Below are 24,692 nucleotides of genomic sequence, written 5' to 3'. Positions count from 1 at the left end.
CGAGAAAATAGAATGAAAAGTGAGCAGAAGATGTAATTTATCGTACCTTTGAAAAGGAAACACAAACAATGGCTTAATACCATACTCTAATATCAAGTGGAAAGGAAAATGTACTGTCCTGTTATTAAAACTGTTACCGCTTTTCCATTCTATTTATAGTTCTGGCTTGCTCGTTAGAATTTTCAAGCATGTTTCGCTTGGCCATGATTAGTACCACACTGAAAGGAAATAACATTTCTGGTTTAGATAAAAACCCAGTAATTATCACTAGAATATATCAAGTAACATATAATGCAGATTAAGCACAATTCTTAATCTTACTTTTGCAGGAAAATATGGTTAACAAAAACTATTGAGATAAACCGCACATGGCTTGGCAATATAATTTATAGGGGAAAAACATAGAGGCCCAACCAGATCATTACAAAATATAACATGTCTATATGATGAACTATATATTCATACTTTCCTAAAAGTTCCACCACTCAGCTGCTCCAGGCTTCTTAACAAGAATCTGGTTGTATTCTGGTCTTGCAGTCTGTCAAATGAAAACTAGAGATCAATCCATCACATCTTCACAGTAGTTCAGGTAAGGAATGAAAAAGATTCAAGTAAATCAATACATGCATCCACAAAATTCAACACTTTTTTTATCTGACATATAAAAAACTTCCTCCAATTTCAAAAACAGCAAAATTCAACACAAATTGAAAAAGAAATGACGGTTTTGTCTTGAACAATCTGAAAAGAAGAGATGGGAGTACACAATATCTTGTCTGTCTTGTCAAACGACAGAAACTATGTTTTTTCATTGCAACAAGCCACATTAGACAATTACGCTGCAGCTAGCATAGTAATTAAGCCAACCAGAGCTTCATTTAGGCTACCATAGATGATACTGGAGTAACTTAATTTGACAGTCCTTAAGGCATTTATATAACCGGTTAGAGAGATTAAACTGGACAACTTAATTAATTAACACAAGGGGCTCCAACAAATAGCTTCTATGAACAACCTATTATTTCTATTAAAGACCAGTGTGCTGTCTCCTCGGTTCTTCGTGAGGTACTAAGGTAGGATTAAGGAGTGATAAATTTGATGAACAGAGCAGTGTATAGGAACAACTCTGCCAGATGATGAAATCTTGCCAGGCATATATAAACCTGTTACTGGAGGGGTGGGAGTGCTCAAGGTAGGGACTACAAGAACGGCAATCGTCAAATAATTAAGTAGGCTTACAAGCCTCTATACATAATCGGTTTGGACCTTATGACAAAAAAACAAAAAAAAATGCATAGAAAAAATAGCACAGATGACCTTTCAAACTTTAGACTATGCAGGCAAACACCAACAGATTAACTCATTGCCATCATCCAAGAGTTGTTTAAGCTGTTTGCTTTGATTAAATAAATTTAATTGATAAAATGGGACCAAGGAGAAGAGAAGAACATAAGGAATGTATTACGCCAAAAGAAAAAAAAACTTTGCAGATCATCATTTTTCTAACACTAAACTTAAACATGATTGATGGCAAATATAAGAGCTAGGAGTTTTTTAAGCTGATTAGAATAAAGTGGAAAGTAGGCCAAAACAAACTAACAAGTAAGGGAGATAGTAAGGAAGACAGCAAACACTCATCACTAAATGCAATTGAAGGGTACACCAGCTACATAAAATTGTTTTAGCTGAGAAGAAGAATGAAGTCATTATTAATATAATATCTGGGTGTGCATGTAATATTAATGTGTCTTGGTAAAATAAGAATAAAAGTGTGTGAAAGTATGATGTAATAATTGTATGAGTGTGAAAGTATGTAATGATAATTGTAAGTGGAGAATCTTATCTATTATGATAAGATATCCATACACATGTCATTACCTTATTGGTGTGCTAGATTTCACCCTATCAAGTTGTCCCTTCCAGGACCACTATAAATAGGGATCCGTTGTAAGTGTTAGGGGCATCCTAGCCTTGGCACATTTCCTAAGTAATAAACTTGTGTGCTCTTGTTTGTCTTCATTTCTATATCCTTTCCATATTCTAGTCTCCTTGTACCTCTCTCCGTGAGTTGTAAACTTGGTATAAGAGCCAGGTCAGCTTAAAACCCCTTCCCTTATTTCTCTTGATGAATTGGTGGTGTTAAGGTAGCCTACTTATAGTCTAAGGAGAGTATGCTCTGTGAGTTGCCCTTGTAAGGGATCCTCTCACATCAGAAATCTTGCGACTAGAAACAAACTATAAAATGCTTGTTATAATCTTGAGTTTGGCCCTATAGGCTGCTATGAGGATGCGGCGCTGGATATATGCTCAGATTATCACAACTTTTCATGTTTGTTCAGACGCTTTGTGTGTTATTAGAACACCTTATCACTTATAAGGATTATCATTTTCATGGCTAGTCCCAACCAATTATCCCCTTCCCCCTCGTTTTCTTCTTCTAGAAATTTTGTAAGTTCTTCAAAAAATAATGATTTCCTTTATTCTGTAGATTATCACAAGGAAGATAATAAGATTCCCATTACCGAACTTCCTCTGTTAAACCCATATTGATATTTTACTAAAAAGCATAATCCAGTTTCACGTGTTGTTAAACATGTTATTTCTTCTCACAAAGGCTTAGAAGCTAAAGAACTAGTCTTAGCTTCAAAGCTAGAACAAGTTCTTATTCCTTCTACTGAAGCAAAACAGATTATTCCCATCCAGTTGGGAGAATCATTGCCGGAGCAATGGAGGATGCAAGGATTTTCTCTATCTCCATTTTGGAGCTGTTAGAATAGCTCTACTCTCCATGGAAGAAAAGGATTATGAGTGGTAGCAAGGATGGCACTCCTGGACACGCGTTTTCAACAATATGCTCATGCATTGCTACTGTTCAGACCACGTTAAATGCTGGAACAGTGTTTGTGACACTTTTTCCAAATTTCAATTTGAGGCTTGATGACCCTCTCATCAATAACAATCTCAAAGTTCGGTTTCAGATTGTTGGGGCACCTCAAGTTGCTAGAACTTATATAGCCACTCTTCAATTATAGTCCGGAATCACTCATTTGATCTCAGTCGTCCCCGAGATACAGATGAGGCATTATTCCTAGAAATTGATGCTCAGTCTAGCTCATCATGCATCATGTGCCAAAGCAAATTCCGAAGAACGAGCTAGTCAAACTTCTTCCAGAATCATGGGTAACTCATTATGAGAAGATCCATAGAGATAATCAACCCATTCATTCTGTGAAATCCTCTTTTTTCAAAGAGAAAGATGGTGCTGTAGAAATTGTCTTTGGAAAAGATGATTCTTCTAATACATCTATCTTCTCTTCAGACATCAACATAATCGAAAGATAGATGTCTGAAGAGAAGATAGATGTATTTGAAGAATCATCTTTTCTAAAGACAATTTTTACAACACCATCTTTCTTTCTTAAAAAGAGGATTTCACAGAATGAATGGGTTGATTATCTCTCTGGATCTTCTCATAATGAGTTGCCCATGATTCTGGAAGAAGTTTGACTAGCTCGTTCTTCGGAATTTGCTATGGCGCATGAATGCATGATGAGCTAGAAGAACATCAATTTCTAGGAATAATGCCTCATATGTATCTCGAGGAAGACTGAGTTCAAATGAGTGATTCTGGACTATATAAGCCATCCGGTAGTGAAGAGTGGCTATATAAGTTCTAGCAAATTGAGGTGCCCTAACAATTTGAAGCTAAACTTTGAGATTGTTATAGATGAGAGGGTCATCAGCCCTTAAATTGAAATTTGGAAAAGTGTCACGAACACTGTTCCAGCATTTAATGTGGTCTGAACAGTAGCAATGCATGAGCATATTGCTGAAAACGCGTGTTCAGGAGTGTCATCCTTGCTACCACTCATAATCCTTTTCTTCCATGTAGAGTAGAGCTATTCTAACAGCTCCAAAATGGAGATAGAGAAAATCCTTGCATCCTCCATTGCTCCGGCAATGATTCTCCCAACTTGATGGGAATAATTTCTTTTGCTTCAGTAGAAGGAATAAGAACTTGTTCTAGCTTTGAAGCTAAGACTAAATCTTTAGCTTCTAAGCCTTTGTGAGAAGAAAGAACATGTCTAACAACACGTGAAACTGGATTATGCTTTTTATTAAAAGTTCGATATGGGTTTAACAAAGGAAGTTCGGTAATGGGAATCTTATTATCTTCCTTGTGATAATCTACAAAATAAAGGAAATCATTATTTTTTGATTTTGAAGAACTTACAAAATTTCTAGAAGAAGAAAACGAGGGTGAATGAGATAGTTGGTTGGTACTAGCCATGAAAATGATAATCCTTATTTCTCAAGAATCCTTATAAGTGATAAGGTGTTCTACTAACACACGAAGCGTCTGAAAAAACATGAAAAGTTGTGATAATCTGAGCATATACCCAGCGCCGCATCCTCATAACAGCCTATAGGGCCAAAACTCAAGATTATAACAAGCATTTTATAATTTGTTTCTAGTCGCAAGATTTCTGATGTGAGAGGATCCCTTATAAGGGCAACTCACAAAGCATACTCTCCTTAGACTATAAGTAGGCTACCTTAACACCGCCAATTCATCAAGAGAAATAAGGGAAGGGGGTTTAAGCTGACCTGCCTCTTATACCAAGTTTACAACTCACGGAGAGAGATACAAGGAGACTAGAATATGGACAGGATATGGAAAGGAAGACAAACAAGAGCACACAAGTTTATTACTTAGGAAATGTGCAAGGCTAGGATGACCCAAACACTTATAATGGATCTCTATTTATAGTGGTCCTGGAGGGGACAACCTGATAGGGTGAAATCTAGCACACCAATAAGGTAATGACATGTGTATGGATATCTTATCATAATAGATAAGATTCTCCACTTACAATTATCATTACATACTTCCACACACTTCCACACACACAATTATTACATCATACTTCCACACACTTCCACACACTTTTACTATTATTTTACAAGACACATTCATATTACATGCACACCACATATTATATTAATAATGACTTCATTCTTCTTGGGTGGTTTGCGGATGGAAACTTACTACTGTCTTGGTAAGAGCACATGTAATTAACTCGAATCATTACAGGCTAAGAGGTATGAAACAAAAACGTTCTTGATCCGAAGATGCTACACTTGGAGGTGCAGTCCTAAGCTAATCGTTTCCTGCCTGTGCTTTTTTTGGCTAAGAACTGTAAGTCATCTGAGTATCACTTCTCTTCCTTAGGGTTTTTCTACATGCTTCCTTTTAGATTCTCTCTAACCCTAGCATCTTAAATTAATAGTGCGCCTTCTTAGTGCCAAAGCAACATTGATCCAAACCTATGTTCCTCTATACTCTGTCCAAATTTTTGGTTTTCTCGTTAACCAGTCATTTTACTTCTCACTTCAGATCTTATTCTTAAAATTAAACTCTACATCTCCTATAACTTTTACATACTTGATGCTTTCAACAGTCCAGAGTCACCAAAAAGGTTACAACATCGAAGAAACCATTAATTATTACGTTGCGTATCAACAGCAGATAGATGTTCATATTCTGTTGTGACATTGTAGAACTAGTTCTATCTATCTCAACACCAGTTTCAGCATCACTTCGACTTCATTAATTTAGCTTAATCTAGATATACGACCTAATTTATATAATTTACAAGAAACACACAATTGCGATTCATTCCAGAATAATCCATGAGTGTTAGTTGGGGAGTCTGTTGGTTAACAAAGTGTTGCCCCCCCCCCCCCCCCCCCCCCCCCCCCCCGAAAAAAAAAAACAAACAAAAAACTCAGAAAAACGATAGACGTAGAGTGTCTTGTACAAAATTATCTCAAGTTGGCTACAACTTATCTGATCTGTTCTTTCCTCGTTGCCTGTTTATCAGGTCAGTATATTAATCTTTCCTGCAGGAATTCTATTCTCTCCAAACAACAGGTTTTAAGACCCGGGTTAAAATTAAAAAATGTGTCCTTCCACGGGTCTATGGAACCTAATAATTCTCTTTTCAGTTGAGTTTGAAATCGGAATAACCACACTGGACTCAATAATTTAGCGAACATTTCCTACTTCCGATAGATGTAACACAATGTGAGGACTGAAAGGAAACAGAACAAAGAGAAAATTCACATTATTAACCTAAAGTAGCATTAGGATTGTGCACTTTGGCATGAGCATCGATTGTGCAGTGCTTAAAGTGAAGATGTATCCACTTATATATTTATACTGTACCATCTTATCATGTATTCAGGAAATTTCAAATCGATGTTGGAATATATTATTAATACTGTAAGTAGGAATATTAAGCAAATTATTTTTCACTTTCCAAGTTTACCGAAAATAGTAGAGTTTCTAACTAATATGATTCTCGAATATTGCGCTTTGATATATTCTATAAAATGGCAGTGGATAGAAGATTTCCGGCATGTCACTAATATTAACTAATTCTTTTCATTTCGTAAGTAAAGATGCCTTCTGAAGTACCGTTTCTTCTAACTTCTGCTATGTTCTGCACGAAAACATGAGAGAATTCTATGTTTTGATATTGAGACACTCGTCTTCTTAATTTATTCATTTTGCTTGATGAATGATTCTCTACTAATCCTAAGTCATGTTTTACTCCCTTAAATTGCTTTGCGTATTTTGTATTGGGTGCCTAGCACATTGGCATATAAGAAATTGGATGTCGTGTACATAGGTTCATACTCTTTTCGCAATGTCTATCTTAACAACTACCCCTGATTGTATATTTCATGACATTTGTGTGTGGCAATTACGTTCAACAAACGTGGATATTTTTTTTGAATTTCTAGCTAAATTACATGTACTTGTGCAGTTGTGCAGGTCCACATGGCAACAACAAAAGCAACAAAATGAGAGAGAGAGAGAGAGGAAGGGAGAGAGGGAGAGAGAGAGGGAGGAAGGGAGAGAGAGGGAGGGAGGGAGAGGGAGGGAGGGAGAGAGATAGAGAGAGAGAGAGAGAGACCAGATCTTTGAAGAGGAGGAAAGCGATGAGGAAGAAGAGAACAAAGAGGATCTCGAACTCGGCTAAACGAAGAAAGGAGAATACTGAGTTGACCATCCGAGTTAAGAAGGATTCGTCGTTTCTTCTGGAACCACCGGCCATCATTGTTCTCTTAGACATCTGCCACAACAACGATGATTCTCGACTCGGTTTCCAATCTCCGGTTGTATATAACTCAATTATAACTCACTCTACCATTTTAATCAACCCGCTTCATTTTACCCTTATTAATTTATTATGACCGCGACTTTTCTATAACTACAATAATCCATCCAATCCATCTATTTTCCTTCTAAATTTTTTTATACATTCTATCATATTTACTCCCTCCGTTTCTTTATTCTTTTCTTATTTGGGATGTCGGTACTGTTCATAACATGAGACAAATTACTAATTTACATCTAATTTATAAAACTAAATATAGTCATGAGTGATCTTGTTAGATTCGTATTCACGAGTACTTTAATACGGTGAAGTTTTTATATTTAATGCTACTACGAAATGAAAGATATTAACGATCAAAAATGTGTGTTGGCAAACGTGAAAAGTACAAACAGGAAAAGTATTTAGAGACGGAGGGAGTATATGCTAAACAACTAAACATTCTATATAGAGGTCAACGTTACAAATTTCTGTCAAATTTCGTTTCCGGATCTTCAATATATTTCGGTCAGGGTTGTTGCGATATATATCATTATAATCTTCAAAAATTATTTATATTCGCACATATATTATCATCAATTGAATTAGTTTTCGTAGATTGTTGAGATTGTGTTACCATTTTCAAAAGATATTATTAATTTTATAAATTTTGCTAAAATATACCGTCAATCATTTGAAATAAAATTATCAACGCATATAAGTTTAGTTCCAAAATTTTAAAAAATAATATTTATATTATATATAAATAGTGATTAAGAATATAATTATTCTTATTTTAAAAAAAATTATAAACATTACATGTACATGCATTTGTCTTGCGATATAACATTTACTCGCGAATGTTGTTCCTACTTTGTGTTAAATAATATTTAATTTCAAACTATACAATTTTTTTTATATTTAATATTTTAAAATTGTTAAAAATTTCCATTTTAATAAGACATTAATTAAAAAGTTAAAAAATTATTTACCATGATCAAGATAATTCACTCACACAAATGAACACATATGATTGCCAAAAAAAAATTAATATGATAAATTGGTTTATGAAGTTGGATAAATTGGCCGCTTATATTAATGTTGATATACAAATTACAATAATAATTGAATAAAATTTGATAAATATTATGAATTTTGGTTGGTTCTCTATTTTTATAAAATTTGCTACATTTCCGAAAATTTAATAATATAATAGATTTGGTTATAGTTACAGATAAACAACTATTTTTTAAGGATACTGGACATATCTTTAGATTGGAACTTTTCCGTACTAGTGATCTCATGCTCAGGAAAAATTACTACCACCAAAAAAGAAGGAAATTTCATTGTTGAATAATCAAATGATCAGACTCTGCTACAAATTTCTACATAGTATCACACTTTCCGTAAAGAAATAATGACATTTTTGCTCATTGCTTGTGATGAAATATATTCATGAAAGCAATTGTGGAAGCTCACTACCTGGATATAGATCAACCCAACACTGATCTTCTGCAGCAGCTTTAATCCACCGTCTTCTGAATATCTTGTATTCGTTATAAGACTGCCTTCTCACCTGCAGATTAATTTATCCAGAATATAAAACGGAAACGAATAGATGATTCATGTCGTACCAAGTACCTTTTGCAAGTTTTACATGTTTACATTATAATTTTGATATATCTACATGCTCTTACAATATGAAGGTTTGTGTGTGATAACAAGTATCATCCTGATATTTTGTGCTATTACAACTTGCAATACCAGAAATATATATATTTGGAGATTTAACCAGTTGATAGGCATCAAATTAAAGATATCATTTTCCAAACCACAGTAAAAATGATGTAAAAAACGGGATAAAATAAATTAATCTTGACAAATCACGTGTTTTATGTTTATATACTATTCCAATGAGGCTTGCAAGTGCAGGCTTAAAATCTACGACTTTTAGCTAAACTACAAAGTTTATTAAGTCGGAATTTCCATTGACTGATTTTTTTTTTCCAAGTCAACATACTAGGGAGATATAAATGTGCATTCAAGCCATTGTCATGGCAGTAATGCCTTCTCGAAAAATGTCTCAATCTTAGTAACTGAACAGGAAAAAAGGATAATTAGAATGAAAAAGGTTTCTCACATCAATTCTGCAATCAGTAGCTCCAGATTTCAACGTCGCCTGCACTTAAATCACATATTAGATACATTTGTACACTACTAAATGATAAAATGTCTACTAGTTCAAGAATGTACATTTGTTCCCAAGCTTGCAAGTTCATGTATTTCAGAAGCATTTTTAGCTGCATCCAGTTCCGTCTGCACCATTAAATACATTGTCACTATATACAACACATAGTATGTGGTATCTAACAGATATAAGGTAGATTTTCATTTGAATGATTTTCAGTGCAGCGTAATGTAATCTCTTGAAGTGGCGGGAAAGCTCATGCCAGAAAGTTGCAAGAGACCTATAGGGGGCATTATATACTTATTATTTTATTATGCGAGCAGTTGTGAGATAAGACATCAGTATAGTTACTTGACACCAAAATAGAATTGCAATAGGATGGTACTGTTTAATTTTTACGATGAGTCGATGACCATAATGGTTTTGAAATATATTATATATTTACAATTTTTATACATATCACATATGTCGATGATTTCTTAACCCACCATCCAAATTTGATCTAAGTGACACTTACTACCTGACTAAATTACATAGGATTCAGTCATATACTCTCTCTTTATTTTTTCAGATTTGATTTTCATGTATATATGCTAACACGTGAGATATTCCTGACCAGAAGCTCATCCAGAACTATGTACACACCTTGTCTTTAGAGACCCCTAGTGTGGGGATCCCATGATGAACAATGTATTCAGCATCGACGACCCCGACATTTTTTGTTCTATCTCCCTACAAACAGATCATGTAAATGAAATTATATTATGCACAATGAGTAATATTTTTTTATTGAAGCTCAAATTATCCACACGGTGGTGGCTCATCCACCACCTACACTAGAAGAAATTATTGAGAAAATGGAGATATACCTGAGCACAGTAACCGAGCTGCATGTCTAAGCCCCAAGCGTGGACAAAATCATTCTGCAAGGTACATTATAATAGCATCACAATAAATAATAACTAGTAACACTATGTTTTATAAGCATGATATCTTTTTCCTTATATAGGAAGGATGAGGAAAAACTTTCCCTGAACGAGAAACGATAAAGTAGTAAATAAACAATACTTTGGACTTGTCATTTCAGGGTTAAGTCATCGACCTATGAAGCAAATTATAAAGTTTCTAAGATACGTTACATAAGTAAACCAGATTTCCCCCAAGTGGAATTAACTGTTTATAGCTAATTAGAGATACTCTAATATTCTAAGTTCGCAATGTTGAAAGAATAACCTTGCTGGATTCCTACTTCACTAGTACCTTGTAAGTATAAAAGTTGGTACATAAGATTCTGATATTGATAATGTAATCCAACTAGCTTGATGAAGTTTGAATTTTGTTATGAATTGTATACTAATTTTTTTTACTAGCCTTGATATGATTCATAGCGACAAGTCACAATGGTTTAGGGTCAATCTTCAGTCTACATAAGTAGGTACAGTATGAGCACATTACTCCCACCAAAGTAACCAAATATTTTGATTGAAGGTGATTGGAGATCAACTTGATTCGATATACTAAATTGCTATCCATTTGGCTAATAGCATTAAGTTCTGATTTTCTTTTCCGCAACACAACATATTAAATCCACCTGTTCTTCTGTCCATTGTTCTGTGATGGACTTTCTCAAGTATTTACAGCCTTGTGAAAGTTCTCAAGTCATCAGTGTAGCCTTCTTGACCTGTTACGGTCTATCATGAAGTGAATTTGTTGCAATGGATTCAAAAAAAATTAAAGAAAGAAAATTAGATGAAGAGCTCTTAATCTATTCATAACTTGGTGTACTTCTCATAAAAAAAATGTATACACAGATTATAGTATTATTGATCAATTCAGGTCATTTTTCTAGATCCTTCAAAAAGATTCACTTGATGCTAGAATGAAACAGGTCAAGTGAAATCCTTTGGTAATTCAGAAACAGTTGAACAAGGACTAGGAGCATCTCCAAGAGTCTCATAACTTACTCTTGAACATAATATATATAATGTGGCTCATTCCAACTTTATACATTAGTTAATGTGTCAACTCCAACAATGCTCTTTATACTCTCTTTTTATTAATACAGTATTCAAATTTTTAACTCCAACTATGACAAAGTAGCATAGGATTTGCAGGGAAGTTGATATTTTGTTTATAAAGTATAAGCCAAAAGCACTTAGTGGCCATTTAAAAGCGAGGAGGGAGGGCTCTTAAATTTATAAAGAGCCGCTAAGAGTCTTTGAAGCTCTACTTTGAAATGTCCTATTTATATATCAAGTTAAGAGCTTGTTTGATAGCCTCTTGAGATGCTCTAAAGTCACTGAATGTAGAAAAATAAACTATGATAATTAATTGACATGTGTAATGGACTAATGGTTGTTATATTACCTGGACTATGGTTGCAATATTGGACAAGATGGACTAGACTCATTTCCGATATTACCCCATTTGGGGATTAACTTCCCGATATATCCTAATTTTTTCATTATTGTTATATGTTATATATTATTATTTAGTACCATACATGGTAAATTTAATTATCTTTATATTTAGATTTATTTGAGTAATACCTATTAATTATTTTTCTTCATATAATACGAGTAAAATAAGGCATACTATAATTAGGTAAGTAATCTGGTACATATCAACTGATTATATAAGCAATTTAAAATGGTTTAAAAATAAACTCAAACGTTAAAACGACTTGGTAATTCATAATAAAATTATTACAATCATCACATTCAACAATTACTAGCAATCTTATTGAGGATGTTGCGGGGTATGCTTATTATGACCTTCTTGACAACATCTCCAAAAGATTACGATCCTTTGTGAGTTTTCGTTTAAGTTCGATACCCTGCATTTATATTTTGAACAACACACTTGATCTCTTGAAATTGAAATAAGTATATCCATCGAAAGTCATTTCAAGTTCGAGCATGCGTTTCCGAAACAAGTTTTAAAATGATATATATCGAGGAAAATATTAAATATAAATCACTTAAATAGAAACTAGATAGGAACCAACAGAACCACTTTATATGACATCACCCCCAGCCCACTCAATCCACCCCGGTCGACCGAAGACTCATCAAGGCTTCCAACAAGATTTGGACAGGCCTAAGAGCAGGTCCAACGGGAGACCCAACTGCTTATGTGGCAGAAAGAGAAAAGGAACTGGTCAGGCCACATGCACTGGACGAGAATAATAAAAACTAGACAGGTCCACTTTCCCGGGCCTGACCAACTGCCTATCTTTTTCTTATTTTATTATATCCTATTGCATATCTGTGAACTTTGCAGTGCATGTGCCATAAGAAAGTGAATATTAACGTTGCAAATTCTGAAAAAGCAAAGCAAAGGAACGTTGCAAAATTACAGAAATTTAATGTTCAAGACTTTTTGACGTTCGAAAATTTGGACACTATAAATATAGAAATTTCACTTCTAATTTTCACACTTCTCTCATCTTATACAAAAATATATATATACAAAAAAAAATGAATCCCCATCAAAATTCATCTTCCAATCCTCAAAATACAAATCCGAATTCACAAACTTCAAACACCCAATTTTCGTATCCATTTCCGAATCCTTATTTTCCGGTTACCCAAAATGCAAATATCGATAATTAATATTTTAATTTTAAATATCTCTCTTAAAAAAAAAATAATCCTTTGATTTTTTAAAATATTTTCATTAAAAATAAAAATAAGTATAAAAATATATATTAGTTAAATATATTGCAAATTAAAAGTTACATAAGATTAATCACGTGTGGTCCATAAAAAAGTTAGGAGTTGGGCTGTGGGTTGGACGAGATCACCCATCTGCCTGTGAAGTCCAATTATTAATTATGTGGCAAGAATGTGTCAGGTGACTTGGTCCTCCGCATTGGACCTGCTCTAAGAGCCCTTAATAGGCCCCACCCAGACCCTACTTGGCCTATTATATTGATTTTAATTAATTGAAGTAGTGTTTTCATGCGACCTTATCCTCCATGAACAAGCTGTCACAATGTCTTATATTTTATTTTAAACTAAAATGGTAAGCCTTGTCCTCTGTTATTCTAATATTCTAGGTCCTAGGTTCAGCCCTCACGCACCCTAATAATTACTATTAGCACATATACTAATTGGTAAGCTTATAGCTTGGTTGTTAAAAAAGGATAGTTAAAGTGTCCAAAATATCCGACTCATATCCCTCATGAGTATCAAGACAAAGAAAGAACGACTATTGAGATTATTTGCTTAGGAAAATATTTGAAGGTGTTGAAAAGGAACATAAAAATTTGGTAAAGACGAAAAAACTACGCTTCCAAATATTTTTACTAACACGAGATAGTTAAATCTACTTAATAATGCCAACTCGAAATGAGGTAACAAACCTGCATCATATGCCATACACATCTCCAAGCAGTGGTTGAGAAAACTGGAGCCATCACTTCAATCCACCTGAATGCAAAAACTATGTTACTTTATCAGGTCACATTATTTTCATAGGTATGAGCACAATTGCAAAAGTCATCAGGACTATCCATGAGAAAATACATATTGGCCCGTAATATATGTCCCTTCCTTATATTGTCGTTTGTTTAAAAAACTTTAAACTCAGACATGGCCATGTGTGTGCCTATTATGCCAAATTAAGATAATCCTTGACGTCAAAAAAAATATTGCTAATAAGTGCAAAAATTCTTTTTAACTATTATCCAGTTAGAAGCATAAAAAATAACATTTTTATTTCAAGTAGGGGTAGTTTGGCGAAAACTTTTACCCGGTGCATGGAGGCTTAGTACTTTTCTCATCACATCTGGAGTTATTGTCACCAGGCTTGTATATCCTCCTACAAGCATAAAAAAATATACAGTTATCAGTTACATGGGTATAACAAACACCATAAAACGTGAAAACAAAATGAGGAATAAAAAGTTATTTGATAATGATGTCTTTACCGAAGATGAAACTAAGGAAATTGATGAACGTACATAAATTGCAAAACTTATATTGTCTAATGTTTAAGAATGAATCACTTATTAATTTGAGAACCTAAGAACTTAATCGGAAATTCGCTTAATTTTCCCCTGCCCTAAAGTTAAATTAGTTGTTTAACTAGGGAACAATAATTAAGTTAGGTTCGAGAGAAATAATAGATAAAATATCAGTCAACATACAACCAAACATATGTTCAAGGACATAAAGGATATTGAACATACTAATAATTACTACGGCTATCCTTCCAATCAATCTATACTATACTTATCTATATTATCTATACTCAAATATAATAGCCGAACATAGCCACATAGGTATAATTTATTCTAACATGCTTCAAAAAATATTAATTCAAACACATATACTGTATATATATACTTATTTGGACCTATAATAATTGGCTAATTAAAAAATTCAAAGACACATACTATTCTAGCAGAAATATATCTTTAGAACAAAATTACATCAACTAAAATATTAAAATATAAACAATAAAAGAACAGATATCAAAAATCAGTGGTGTGTTGCATGAGTTATAAGTTAGTTATTATTAAAATTAAAACATTAAAATTTCTTGTTGGTAGTTCAGTGAGTTTTAGCTACATGCGCCACTTTTATATACTGGCTTAAAACCAATGCCATGCACAGATAGTTTTAAAAATGTATGTTCAATTTAATAATCAATATGATGTACAAATATTTTTTGAAAATATATTCATATTATATATCTAATAAAATATATTGTTTTAGTTTTATTTATGCCTTAACTTATAACATCAATGGCAAACCTATTATGTGCTTGCACTATAACAATGAATCATAAGAAGTGCTCAACATAGACTAGCTAAATTGAGATACTCCGTTTGAGTTGTGACAATTAGTGAACAAAGTTATGCAATTTTTGATTAAACGACAGCTACAGCAATGTAAAACAATCATCCATAAAAACTAGAAAGATAAAGGGATGTAGAAGAACCTGTGGACATCTGTTCTCCATCCACGTGCAGTTATCTGATGGTGCACCTCAGACTTCTTTGGATCGAGTGCAGGTTGTGAAATCTCAAGACCTTCCTTTGTAATAATTGATACATATCTGCAGACATTATGGAACATATATATCAGGATCTAACAGACTAAGATATGTAATTAAGCACACCACCATATCGGTACTTTGTTCAGGCCATGCATATCAACTTGTGATGATGAAACATAGACTTATTGCAGGATTCAGATTTACAACCACTTCATAGTTCATAATATCCATGGAACGGAAGGCTGGGGGGTCCATCTATAGTTCCTTTTTATCTTGCTTATTTGTTTATACAAGAGTTTCAACATTTATATAGAAGAAATAAATCCTAGTCATGCATAACACTTGACTCATGCGTTCCCAGTTTAAACAGAAAGGAACATTGAGTTTAATGTTTTGTATACAGGACTCTGCCAAGACATCAAATTACAGTAGAAACTGTATTATCTGCACTTAATTAATCATTAGACTCCCCGAAGAACAGAGCATGCTACACCAGTGCAGTTTCCTAATGTCAAGGTTGGTGACAATATCATGCCAATCAACCCGATCAACTAATCAAGGATTCAAGATGTCATATATTCTTGAAATCATGTAGTCCCAGATCTTCTTTAGTTTAATTTAACCGTCTTACACAAAGCACTGCTGCAAGTCCTTCTACAGTCTTGGACTCTTAAGAACTATAAGATAGTGTATGTACAATGTTGCTGCCAATATTGGTATGGGAAGTGGGATCTCATACTCTAACAATTAGACATTTAGATTTTGATAGAGATGCAAGTGAATAGTGATGTGTAATCGTTTTATGTTGGCCAAGTCACCAAGCTTGAAAAATGTGATGAAAAACACTAATGAATTATGACAGATGTATACCGAAGAGAATAACGGAAGCCTGTAAAATTACAGTCACAGGTTATGCACGAGAGTACCATATTAAATTTATTTCATAGAATTATACAAGATAATGGATCCAATTGCTGCCTAAAACTAAGGGTCTGAATATATACTTTCTTATACAATATATTTGTTGCCACCCATGGACATCAATCGATTCAAGATACATCTTATAAGCATCTTATGCATAAATAGTAATTTCTTTTAGTTCTGAACCTTTGATAATGTATAATATCCAAGGAAAGTTTGCATAAGTACGGTTCCGGGATCACTTGAGTAAGCACACTCACGAGTCTTATAGTTTTAACTTGAATAAATTTCACATAAGGCTAAACTACATTTAACACAGCTACCAGTTATCAAGCAGATATAAAGAGATACTAATGAATTAATCTTTTTCTTAAAAGCAAATTGTCACACTTGCATTCTTTCTGAAGTTTGTTTTTTTTACCTCTCAGGATTAAAATCTTCGACTCCAAGGTCTTCATCCCAGAGAAATATGTAATCGTAATCTGCTACAACATCTGGATGCAAGAATCTTTTGGCAAACCACCTGAAATATATCACTAGGGATGATAAGGAGAGTTATTAACAAGGGAGCTATATCCCCCCACATAGTTTCAATACCTTTGATAAGCTCTGACCTGTCCCTACCATTTGGTTTGATTCATTGCTGACACATGTATTACATCATTACTCCAATCAAACTCCTTCCATTCATCAACAACTCCGTCGTAATGGAAAAGCATGACTACAAAATTACTAGCCAGAAACTGCAATGTGAATGGATCATATTATATTTACTTTATGTCCTTCAGAAAATAATTTCTAGAAAGTTGTAAGACTGACCTTTTGGACCATTTCATTTACCATTTCCTTCTGCTTTATTCCAACAGCTGCTGAAAATAAGTTACTAGCTGGTTTGTTCTGCCAAAAAAAAAAATGCAAGATTAATATCTGTTATAAATGAAAACTTTATGCATATGATCAAACATAGACTAAGATCAAGAAAACTTGTGCTTTGAAGTATCATTTATTGTCCAAGACAGATTAAGATGTGTCACCAACTCACATATGCTAAGTCATGGAGAAATAGGATACACAATATAATAAATAAATGTTTGGATATGCGGGCTCAATTTAGTATTATCAGGACAAGTAAATTATTGATACTATTAGTGATCTCCAAAGAAAGATGGGTGCTGCTTTACCTCTCCACATCCTGACTCATTATTTTGATCTTTTTTATTTATCTTGAAAGATTCACCGTCTATCATGTGCATCAAAGAGAATGCTTCTTAGAATCCTCTCCGTATGACTGCATTATATCCTCCCCTGAGTTCAACTTGGAGTTGCATCTATCAGAGTTCAGCTCATATAATACTTCCATCACGAGTGGATTTCTTTTTTTTTATTTTTTTAAGTTAAGTGAATAGAGCTATCTCTAATCCTTGAAAAATCTTTGAGGAACTAGGGAGGATGTGCTTACGTACAAAGTAATTAATAGATTAAACAAAGAACTAGAAAATTATGTTATTAGGAATCATGTGGATGGCCGATAAAGAGTTGCTGAAGTTCTGGAACTGAGAATCCACCGTGAGACAAGTATAGGTGTACAGACTCCTATCAATATTTGCCAAAACAATATTTCAGAGCATTTGCTCAAGCTGGAAGCTAATACCTTGTTAAATCTCTCTAATTCTGAAAGCGAAGGCATAAAAGAGATGGAATAGATATCCCGAAGACTTCCTTCGTATTATTTTTCTGGACAGATTATTTACATTATTATATGGGTAATATTTGAAACCAAGATCCAGCTATACTATTAAGATTTTCCTTAAGCCCCAATCTGCAAACAAAAACCAAACAAATGGAGATTTTTTGGACAGGGACAGCAGACAACAAATTAGCTATCTCACTCAGTGGCTCTGTTATAAGAAATTGAGTCCTCTAAACTATGATAGCTCAGCTATTCAAACTCAAAAGATTTATCCCTAAATAAGTCCGAACTCTCTCAAGTTTCTTCTTTAAGTGATCCTTTTTATTAATCGAGTTATCTGAAAGCCTATCTATACATAATGAAACAAGGAATGAAGAAAGAAGATTAAAGGTTCCCTCGCAATATAGTACAAAAAGAACACATAAATATTATTACAGAGAACAATACCTTTGGTAAGCCCCATAATGGGCGTCTTTCAAAATTGGAGGTCTCTGTAACGATACCTTTAGGTAAGGTCTCACTTCCAGGACGCCTGCATCGATTCTAAAACAGATAAAGTATATAATAGTGAAAAGCCATTCTAGATTCACTTTGATTTTAAGATATAATTTTATCTGTACTCATTAAAGAAATACCCTGAATCAGTTAATTTGAAATCACTTCAAGAGCACTGGAAACGTCATGCAAGTCTAAGAGGAGAAGAGGTCATACAAGAAGTAATTATGTGAGGTAGGAAACCAACCTTACATATACTATCTGAACTTTGGAAACTTTGTGCCACACTCCATGTTAACCAGTTCTGAACATGTAGTCCCAAAATGGATATCAGAGTAACAAAAAGTGAGTCAGATTTACAGAATCGTGAGAATATTCTAAGCTTATATTGATGTGTGTTATACTAAATAGATATCTGCACAAGTGTTATGATTGCAATTATGAAAAACCTCTGACGGGAAAATGACAATAACAAATTGTGTAAGTTACACTTTTACTAGTAAAATTATTAGTCTTCTTGTCCCAAACACAGATTTTTTACTCTAATTAAAACTGAAAATTGAATTTCAACGTAATATTAACTTTTGGTTGCAAGGCAAGAAATTTCTGGATCTTAACTAGTTTCTTTTGAAGTGTACATATGATTATCAGCATACAGTACACCTATCTATTTGTAATTTTAAGAAATTAGTTTATGTTTCTATGCTCTTTATCAATCACATTGTTGGAAATTCTGATTTCTAAGGAAGCTACAGTTTAGAAACAGGAATTCTGCAGTATTCGCTGACATAGATAGACTGCAATACAAGTTACACTACAGAATCATACTTACTCAAGCTGCACTAAGGCAAACTTAACGATATTCTTTCAAGGGATGAGGTTAAGTAGATACTATATATCTACCTTTAACTTTGTTCATAGTAATGTTTAAAAGAAATATACATTGTGAATGTCAAGATCAAGGCTTTTGATCGCCAAAATAGAAAGATGTTTACAGAGTATGACTACCTGGTTATCATCTTGCTTCACAAAAGAACCCCCCAAGAAAATCATTAGACCGAGCATTGACACCAGAGGAAAGATTGCACAGAAACATGATCGCCTATAAATTTGATTTGTCGACACAGAAACCTAGAAGAACAGTCATTGTAAGGCTATAACAAGATTCCTTCTAGACACATCCCACAAAATTCTGAACCAACTTGGTAAGTATGTCATAACTTATAGAGGATACATTTCAGCATACGGAACAATGTTATTGAATTAAATAAAAATTGGAAAATGCGTTTAAATATATAGATGACATGAAAGCACTACACATTAGTTTAAAGACAATGAGCTTATTTAGTAACTACTATTTTACATTAAACAGAACTCAAGTATTTTAATCATCATCTGGAGGCATAAAAATAAAGAGCTAATCTCAATTTCAAAACTTCGAACCACTTCCTAATATCCTACATATGAAGCCCTAATTCAGGTCTTACGGACAAATCAGCACCGGCTCCTGGCAAAAAAATCACCAGTAAAAAAATTATTTCACTTATGCACATTAATCCACTTATGATCAAACTTTTAAACTCTGTTATCAAAGGAGTATATGCTAACCTACAATGCTAAAACCTAGTAGAATATATGAATCCATAATCTCTGCCAAATTATTAAATAACATCTAACAGAAATGGCAAATTCACCAACATGCATTATATAGATATTGATGACATAAATGTAACTATGTATAATAATAAGAATCAATCTGATTCTATAACAATGCATGCATTATATTATTATGCATAATACATAAACACAAAAATACGTACCACTGAAACAGTATTGTTATACGTTCCAGGGTCGCCGTTCATATCTCTGTTCCTGATTCCCAAGGTTTCGGTCATTCTGCAGATATTTCATCTTTTTACCATTTTTCCCTGCACACAGTCAAACATTTATCTTTCTATTTCTCTGCTCATTCTCTCTTATTTTTTTAGTTATTATTATCGCCACTTATAGAAATATATCTCCATCCAAACAAATTATTTTTTTCATTTTTTTATGTTTTTTATAAGTATTTTGTATTAATGTTAATGTGCTTCGAATTCTATTTTTCAAACAAATTACCTTATTTTTTTATGTTTTTCATATGTATTTGTATTAATGTTAATGTACTTTAAAAACTATTTTAAATTCTATTTTCCAAACAAATTATCTTATATTTTATATTTTTATTATATGTATTTTGTATTAATGTTAATGTACTTCAAATCCTATTTTGAAAACCATGATACCTATGCCCTTCTTTCATACTCGACAAAATATTTTTTTCAAAAAGAGCTTATTATTTCTATAAATTAATCAGAAGTCATTTTTAATTTAATTAATTTTGATACCAAAAATCAGTCAAGCATAAAAATCGCTCGATACTAAAATATCAAAATCTAGTTGGGTTTAAAATTGGCTAATTTTAGCAATAACTCTTGATATTATCAAAAAGAATTTGGTTTATATATTTTATAAATGCCAACTTTAGAGACTGATCTAGAAGAAGTAGAAGAAAACATCAAGTTACCGGCCAATTATCCAATATGATACAATAAGCCGACAAAGATTGTTTTATTACAACGGGAAATATACTAAAAATGTATAAACATCATGAACAAAAAATCATATGAAAGTAACACACGCTGAGAGGTTGAAATTATGGTTTTCTATTAGGATAATTGAGTTTCAGGTAAAGCTGCAGGTGGTTGTTTGGTGACAGCAGCTAAGATGTCACCATAGCTCACCACCCCCACCAAAATATCTTCGTTTTCTGCCTCGGTCACCCACACATGAGTTGTTCTGTGAGATAACATTTGCGCCATGACTGCTGCCAGTGAACTCGTAACTTTACATGTTAATGGCGCACTTCTTCCTCGATACATATTCCTGCCAACCCCAAAACTGGGGCTTGAATTGCTGAAGAAGCCGATACTCCTGCTGCTGAATTTCCTCTGTTTTTTTGGACCCCCGTTATTACCAATGTTTGTATCTTTAGCGATTTGATCAAGAGAAAAATCGGGGAGCAATCTTGAGGCGTTATCCTCAACCCCCATCACAAACTGTCCGGCAGAGAGATTTGCAAGAGCCCATGCTGCAGCTAAGTAATCACATTTCCAAAGTTTTGTGGCTGAGATATCTCCGATAATCGTATATTGACCATCTGATGTAGACTCCACAACTGCCACTGCACTCGGATCATGTGGAACCTTCCTGATGGCTTCAATTGCTTGGACAGATGCCTCAATGGAACAATAATTTAGATTTATGGCTCCAACAGAGTCTATGGAGGAGAGAGGAAGTGGTGCTAGGGCACCAAGGCAGCCAATAAGAAAACAAATTACATCCTCTCTTGACAGGCAACAAAACTTGTCTCTAATAATGGTTGTGGAAGTAGATGGGCGTGCATTTGCAAGAGAGTTGATACTGTTGCTGCCAGAATTGTCAGTGTTTTTCAGCCACTTGCCATTATATAAAATGGAAAATCGTTTGCTCATGCCTCTCCATCCTATACTTTTAGGAACAAGGATACGTCGAACACCTTGCTTCATCATCTCAAGTGCATCTATCAATCTAGCACAGTATAAGTACAAACGCTTAGATTTGAGCTAGACATGAGGAAGAGCAGTTAGTACATTAAAAGTATATAATTGTCTAACTCTTATCATAATTTCAAGCATAACTATCCAACAATCATAAAGAACACTAGAACAGAGCATAAAATAATAACAACAAAAGCAAAACCGAGAAGAATGTTTTGTTATGTGTGTGGCACTTAAGAAAAGGTTAGATCAACTCATGAGGCCAGATATGATACAGCAGCACGAATAATTAAAGTAAGAATTTTAAGAAAGAACAGCCTTGTTTTCAGCTCTTTACTGGAGGCTGGAGCAATACCTGGTATAACTATATTATATACAAATATAGAAGATTTAGGAGAAAGTAGAAGATAATGATCAGATATGAAGAGAATGTTCACTTGGGGAGTGTTTAGGAGGGCTTCAAAGTTACTCCTGTCATCAATCTATAAATTCATCTAACACATAGCAACTAGACACACAAATATTCTCCAAATTGTCGCCATGCTTTACACTCACATGCATGAAGTCCAACGTCACACTAACCATATTTACCACCGTAAAATCAAAGGGTCTTGCTATCTAGAAAACCTACAGATATGAAATTCCTAGATAGCCACATATACCTTCCCCTTCTCATGCTGGTGTTTCATTTACTTGAACCACTTTTTTCTCCTTTTAGCTCAAGGAAATTTTAAGTCATGTTTTGCGGCAACTTTAACGCAAAAATTTAACCTTTTGTTAACCATTTCCCTTAAGCATTCTGGTCTAAAGAAGTCGATGCAAGTGCTTAACCAAAAGTGGAACACCAGGAAAATGTCATAATTGGACATCTATGGAAAGCTATGTTGATGGTAGAGTAAATAATCCTAATTGATGAAAGTTGAGAAGAAAGGATATTAATATAGAATCAATTAGTTATACATGTTGGGGGTGTTTGGTTCATGGTTAATGAGCCTGGTTAACGGGAATCGGGACCTCAATCCCGTGCATTAGTGTTTGGATTAGTTATTTGGTTGATGGGAACCCCATTCCCTTTAGGTGGTTAAATCATACCCTTCCCACCCCCGAGTTTCTATATCATTCCCATTCTCATTAGCCCCATTCCCATACCCTACTGTTCTCATTCCCGATTCCCATTCCAAACCTCAATCCAAACACCCCCATTCCCATGTCCAACCTCAATCCAAACACCCCGGTAGTGAATAAGATTAGCTTCGCCTTCTTTTCAAAATACAGGCCTAGTGTCATTGAGCAGTGTTTTAATAATATCGGTAGGGAACATAACTTGAATGTATTCACATCACAATGTAGAGGAGATGATCTTTTTAAACTGCTACTAAGGTAATTGTGTTGGTGATAACACCAACTGAAAGTCCACCACTAGAAAGCTCTTGAAATCACTAATATATCTTATTTACAGAGTAAAATGTCCTATTCACCTTGACAACTGATAAATTCTACCTTACACCTCTGCAGATTAGAACAAACACAAACTAATTGTATCAACATATATAAACAAAAACAACAATCAACCATGAGACATCACCAGATTACATCCCACAACAAACAAGAAAACATGAATTTGACATTGAAAACTTGATCTCTGATACATTCAACTTTCAACCTAAAGACTACCACTAGATCGATTGAAAACCTGCACACTTATTCCACATCGCAAGTTGTACATTAAAGTCACAATCCAATTGATCATAACATACATCTACACGCAAAAGCTCAAATAAGCAGCACTCAAAATGAGAAGTAGTAATATGTACAGCAGTAACAGTAATGACAAGTAACTCAGAAATTTGAAAACAAACACAAATCATCAATCACAATCACAACAATCAGCACTCTCAACTACAGAAATCCGCAATTCTCGACGACACGACACGAAAGCAGTTGTACTAGTGAGATGACCTACCTAGTAGCAGGATCGAGCTGTTTGAGCAAGGAATTATTGGGAACCACAACCTGAGAAACAGGAGTCTTCAACGCTCTATCCTGATCAACCAGAGATTCCTCCCTGGCCAAAAAGGCAACAATATCAAGTGAATTAAGTATGCCTACAAATCGATTCTGCCTCAAATCAGCATTCTCAATGACCGATCTCTTCTTCTGTTTCCACACCGCGATTCCTCCCTCGGTCGATTCCCCGATGGCCTTAATCGCCGCCTCCACCGTCTCGGTGTCGGAGAATTCCACAAGCTCAGGCTTCCCCACCGTGAGATCTCCCACCACGTGGTACAGAAACACCGCCATCAATTCTACCGCGGAATTATGCTCAAATATAGATTTTATTAATTTATGGATTTATAAATTAAGTAGCAGAGTGAGATGATTGTGGTTGAGGAATATATGTGTGTATGGATGGAATTGGGAGTGGAAAAGCAGAGGTAGTCCAGAGAGCAAATAATAAAATGAGAGGGACAGGAGAGGAGAGAATGACAAATACTATAAGAGTCGGCTTGATTATTTGAAACGTAGTTAATAATATAGAGTTAATCATTGGTGTATTGATAGTTGTGCCCTGTCCGGGTGTGTTCATGGTCACATTATCCATTATTAATCAGAATATCATGATCCGAAAAAATAGAGTTAAAAAACATAAC

The 24,692-nt window shown here is 34.1% G+C and overlaps 3 protein-coding genes and 1 long non-coding RNA gene across 4 annotated transcripts; 1 reads left to right on the top strand and 3 right to left on the bottom strand.

Annotated features, from left to right (window-relative positions):
- Positions 1 to 241: 241 nt before the first annotated feature.
- On the bottom strand, positions 242 to 7,233 carry LOC108194507 (uncharacterized). The gene is made up of 2 exons (XM_017361473.2): positions 6,984 to 7,233; positions 242 to 538 (listed from the first exon to the last, which is right to left on the bottom strand). Exons 1-2 carry the CDS (start codon positions 7,140 to 7,142, stop codon positions 470 to 472), a joined length of 228 nt encoding a protein of 75 aa, XP_017216962.1. The 5' UTR covers positions 7,143 to 7,233; the 3' UTR covers positions 242 to 469.
- LOC108194511 (uncharacterized) lies at positions 4,619 to 6,987 on the top strand. The gene is made up of 3 exons (XR_001801421.2): positions 4,619 to 4,821; positions 5,096 to 5,200; positions 6,834 to 6,987. It is a non-coding gene; the product is annotated as an uncharacterized LOC108194511 (long non-coding RNA).
- Positions 7,234 to 8,427: 1,194 nt separating the features above from the next.
- On the bottom strand, positions 8,428 to 19,664 carry LOC108194543 (uncharacterized). Its single transcript, XM_064081771.1, has 14 exons — positions 19,472 to 19,664; positions 18,711 to 18,767; positions 18,416 to 18,511; positions 17,098 to 17,175; positions 16,903 to 17,021; positions 16,700 to 16,801; positions 15,301 to 15,417; positions 14,107 to 14,175; positions 13,718 to 13,784; positions 10,221 to 10,274; positions 9,997 to 10,083; positions 9,417 to 9,479; positions 9,304 to 9,342; positions 8,428 to 8,739 (listed from the first exon to the last, which is right to left on the bottom strand). The coding sequence occupies exons 1-14, from the start codon at positions 19,526 to 19,528 to the stop codon at positions 8,617 to 8,619; spliced, it is 1,128 nt and encodes a 375-aa protein (XP_063937841.1). The 5' UTR covers positions 19,529 to 19,664; the 3' UTR covers positions 8,428 to 8,616.
- A 1,344-nt stretch (positions 19,665 to 21,008) lies between these two features.
- LOC108194487 (CBS domain-containing protein CBSX6) lies at positions 21,009 to 24,569 on the bottom strand. Its single transcript, XM_017361441.2, has 2 exons — positions 24,005 to 24,569; positions 21,009 to 22,072 (listed from the first exon to the last, which is right to left on the bottom strand). Exons 1-2 carry the CDS (start codon positions 24,340 to 24,342, stop codon positions 21,172 to 21,174), a joined length of 1,239 nt encoding a protein of 412 aa, XP_017216930.1. The 5' UTR covers positions 24,343 to 24,569; the 3' UTR covers positions 21,009 to 21,171.
- Positions 24,570 to 24,692: the final 123 nt, after the last annotated feature.

Source organism: Daucus carota, chromosome 7, assembly GCF_001625215.2.
Source record: "Daucus carota subsp. sativus chromosome 7, DH1 v3.0, whole genome shotgun sequence".
Taxonomy (NCBI): Eukaryota; Viridiplantae; Streptophyta; class Magnoliopsida; order Apiales; family Apiaceae; genus Daucus; species Daucus carota.
The sequence above is the reverse complement of the archived record's forward strand: the minus strand, read 5'-3'. Positions and strand labels throughout refer to the sequence as shown.

Coding starts and splice junctions, on each gene's coding strand:
- LOC108194507 (XM_017361473.2), bottom strand. CDS start 7,142: ATGTCTAAGAGAACAATGATGGCCGGTGGTTCCAGAAGAAACGACGAA. Junction 539..6,983: donor TCCTCCTCTTCAAAGATCTG/GTCTCTCTCTCT, acceptor TTCATTTGACAG/ACTGCAAGACCAGAATACAA.
- LOC108194543 (XM_064081771.1), bottom strand. CDS start 19,528: ATGCTCGGTCTAATGATTTTCTTGGGGGGTTCTTTTGTGAAGCAAGAT. Junction 14,176..15,300: donor TGGAGAACAGATGTCCACAG/GTTCTTCTACAT, acceptor TTATGCTTGTAG/GAGGATATACAAGCCTGGTG. Junction 9,480..9,996: donor TAGGGGTCTCTAAAGACAAG/GTGTGTACATAG, acceptor TTAATGGTGCAG/ACGGAACTGGATGCAGCTAA.
- LOC108194487 (XM_017361441.2), bottom strand. CDS start 24,342: ATGGCGGTGTTTCTGTACCACGTGGTGGGAGATCTCACGGTGGGGAAG. Junction 22,073..24,004: donor CAGCTCGATCCTGCTACTAG/GTAGGTCATCTC, acceptor ATACTGTGCTAG/ATTGATAGATGCACTTGAGA.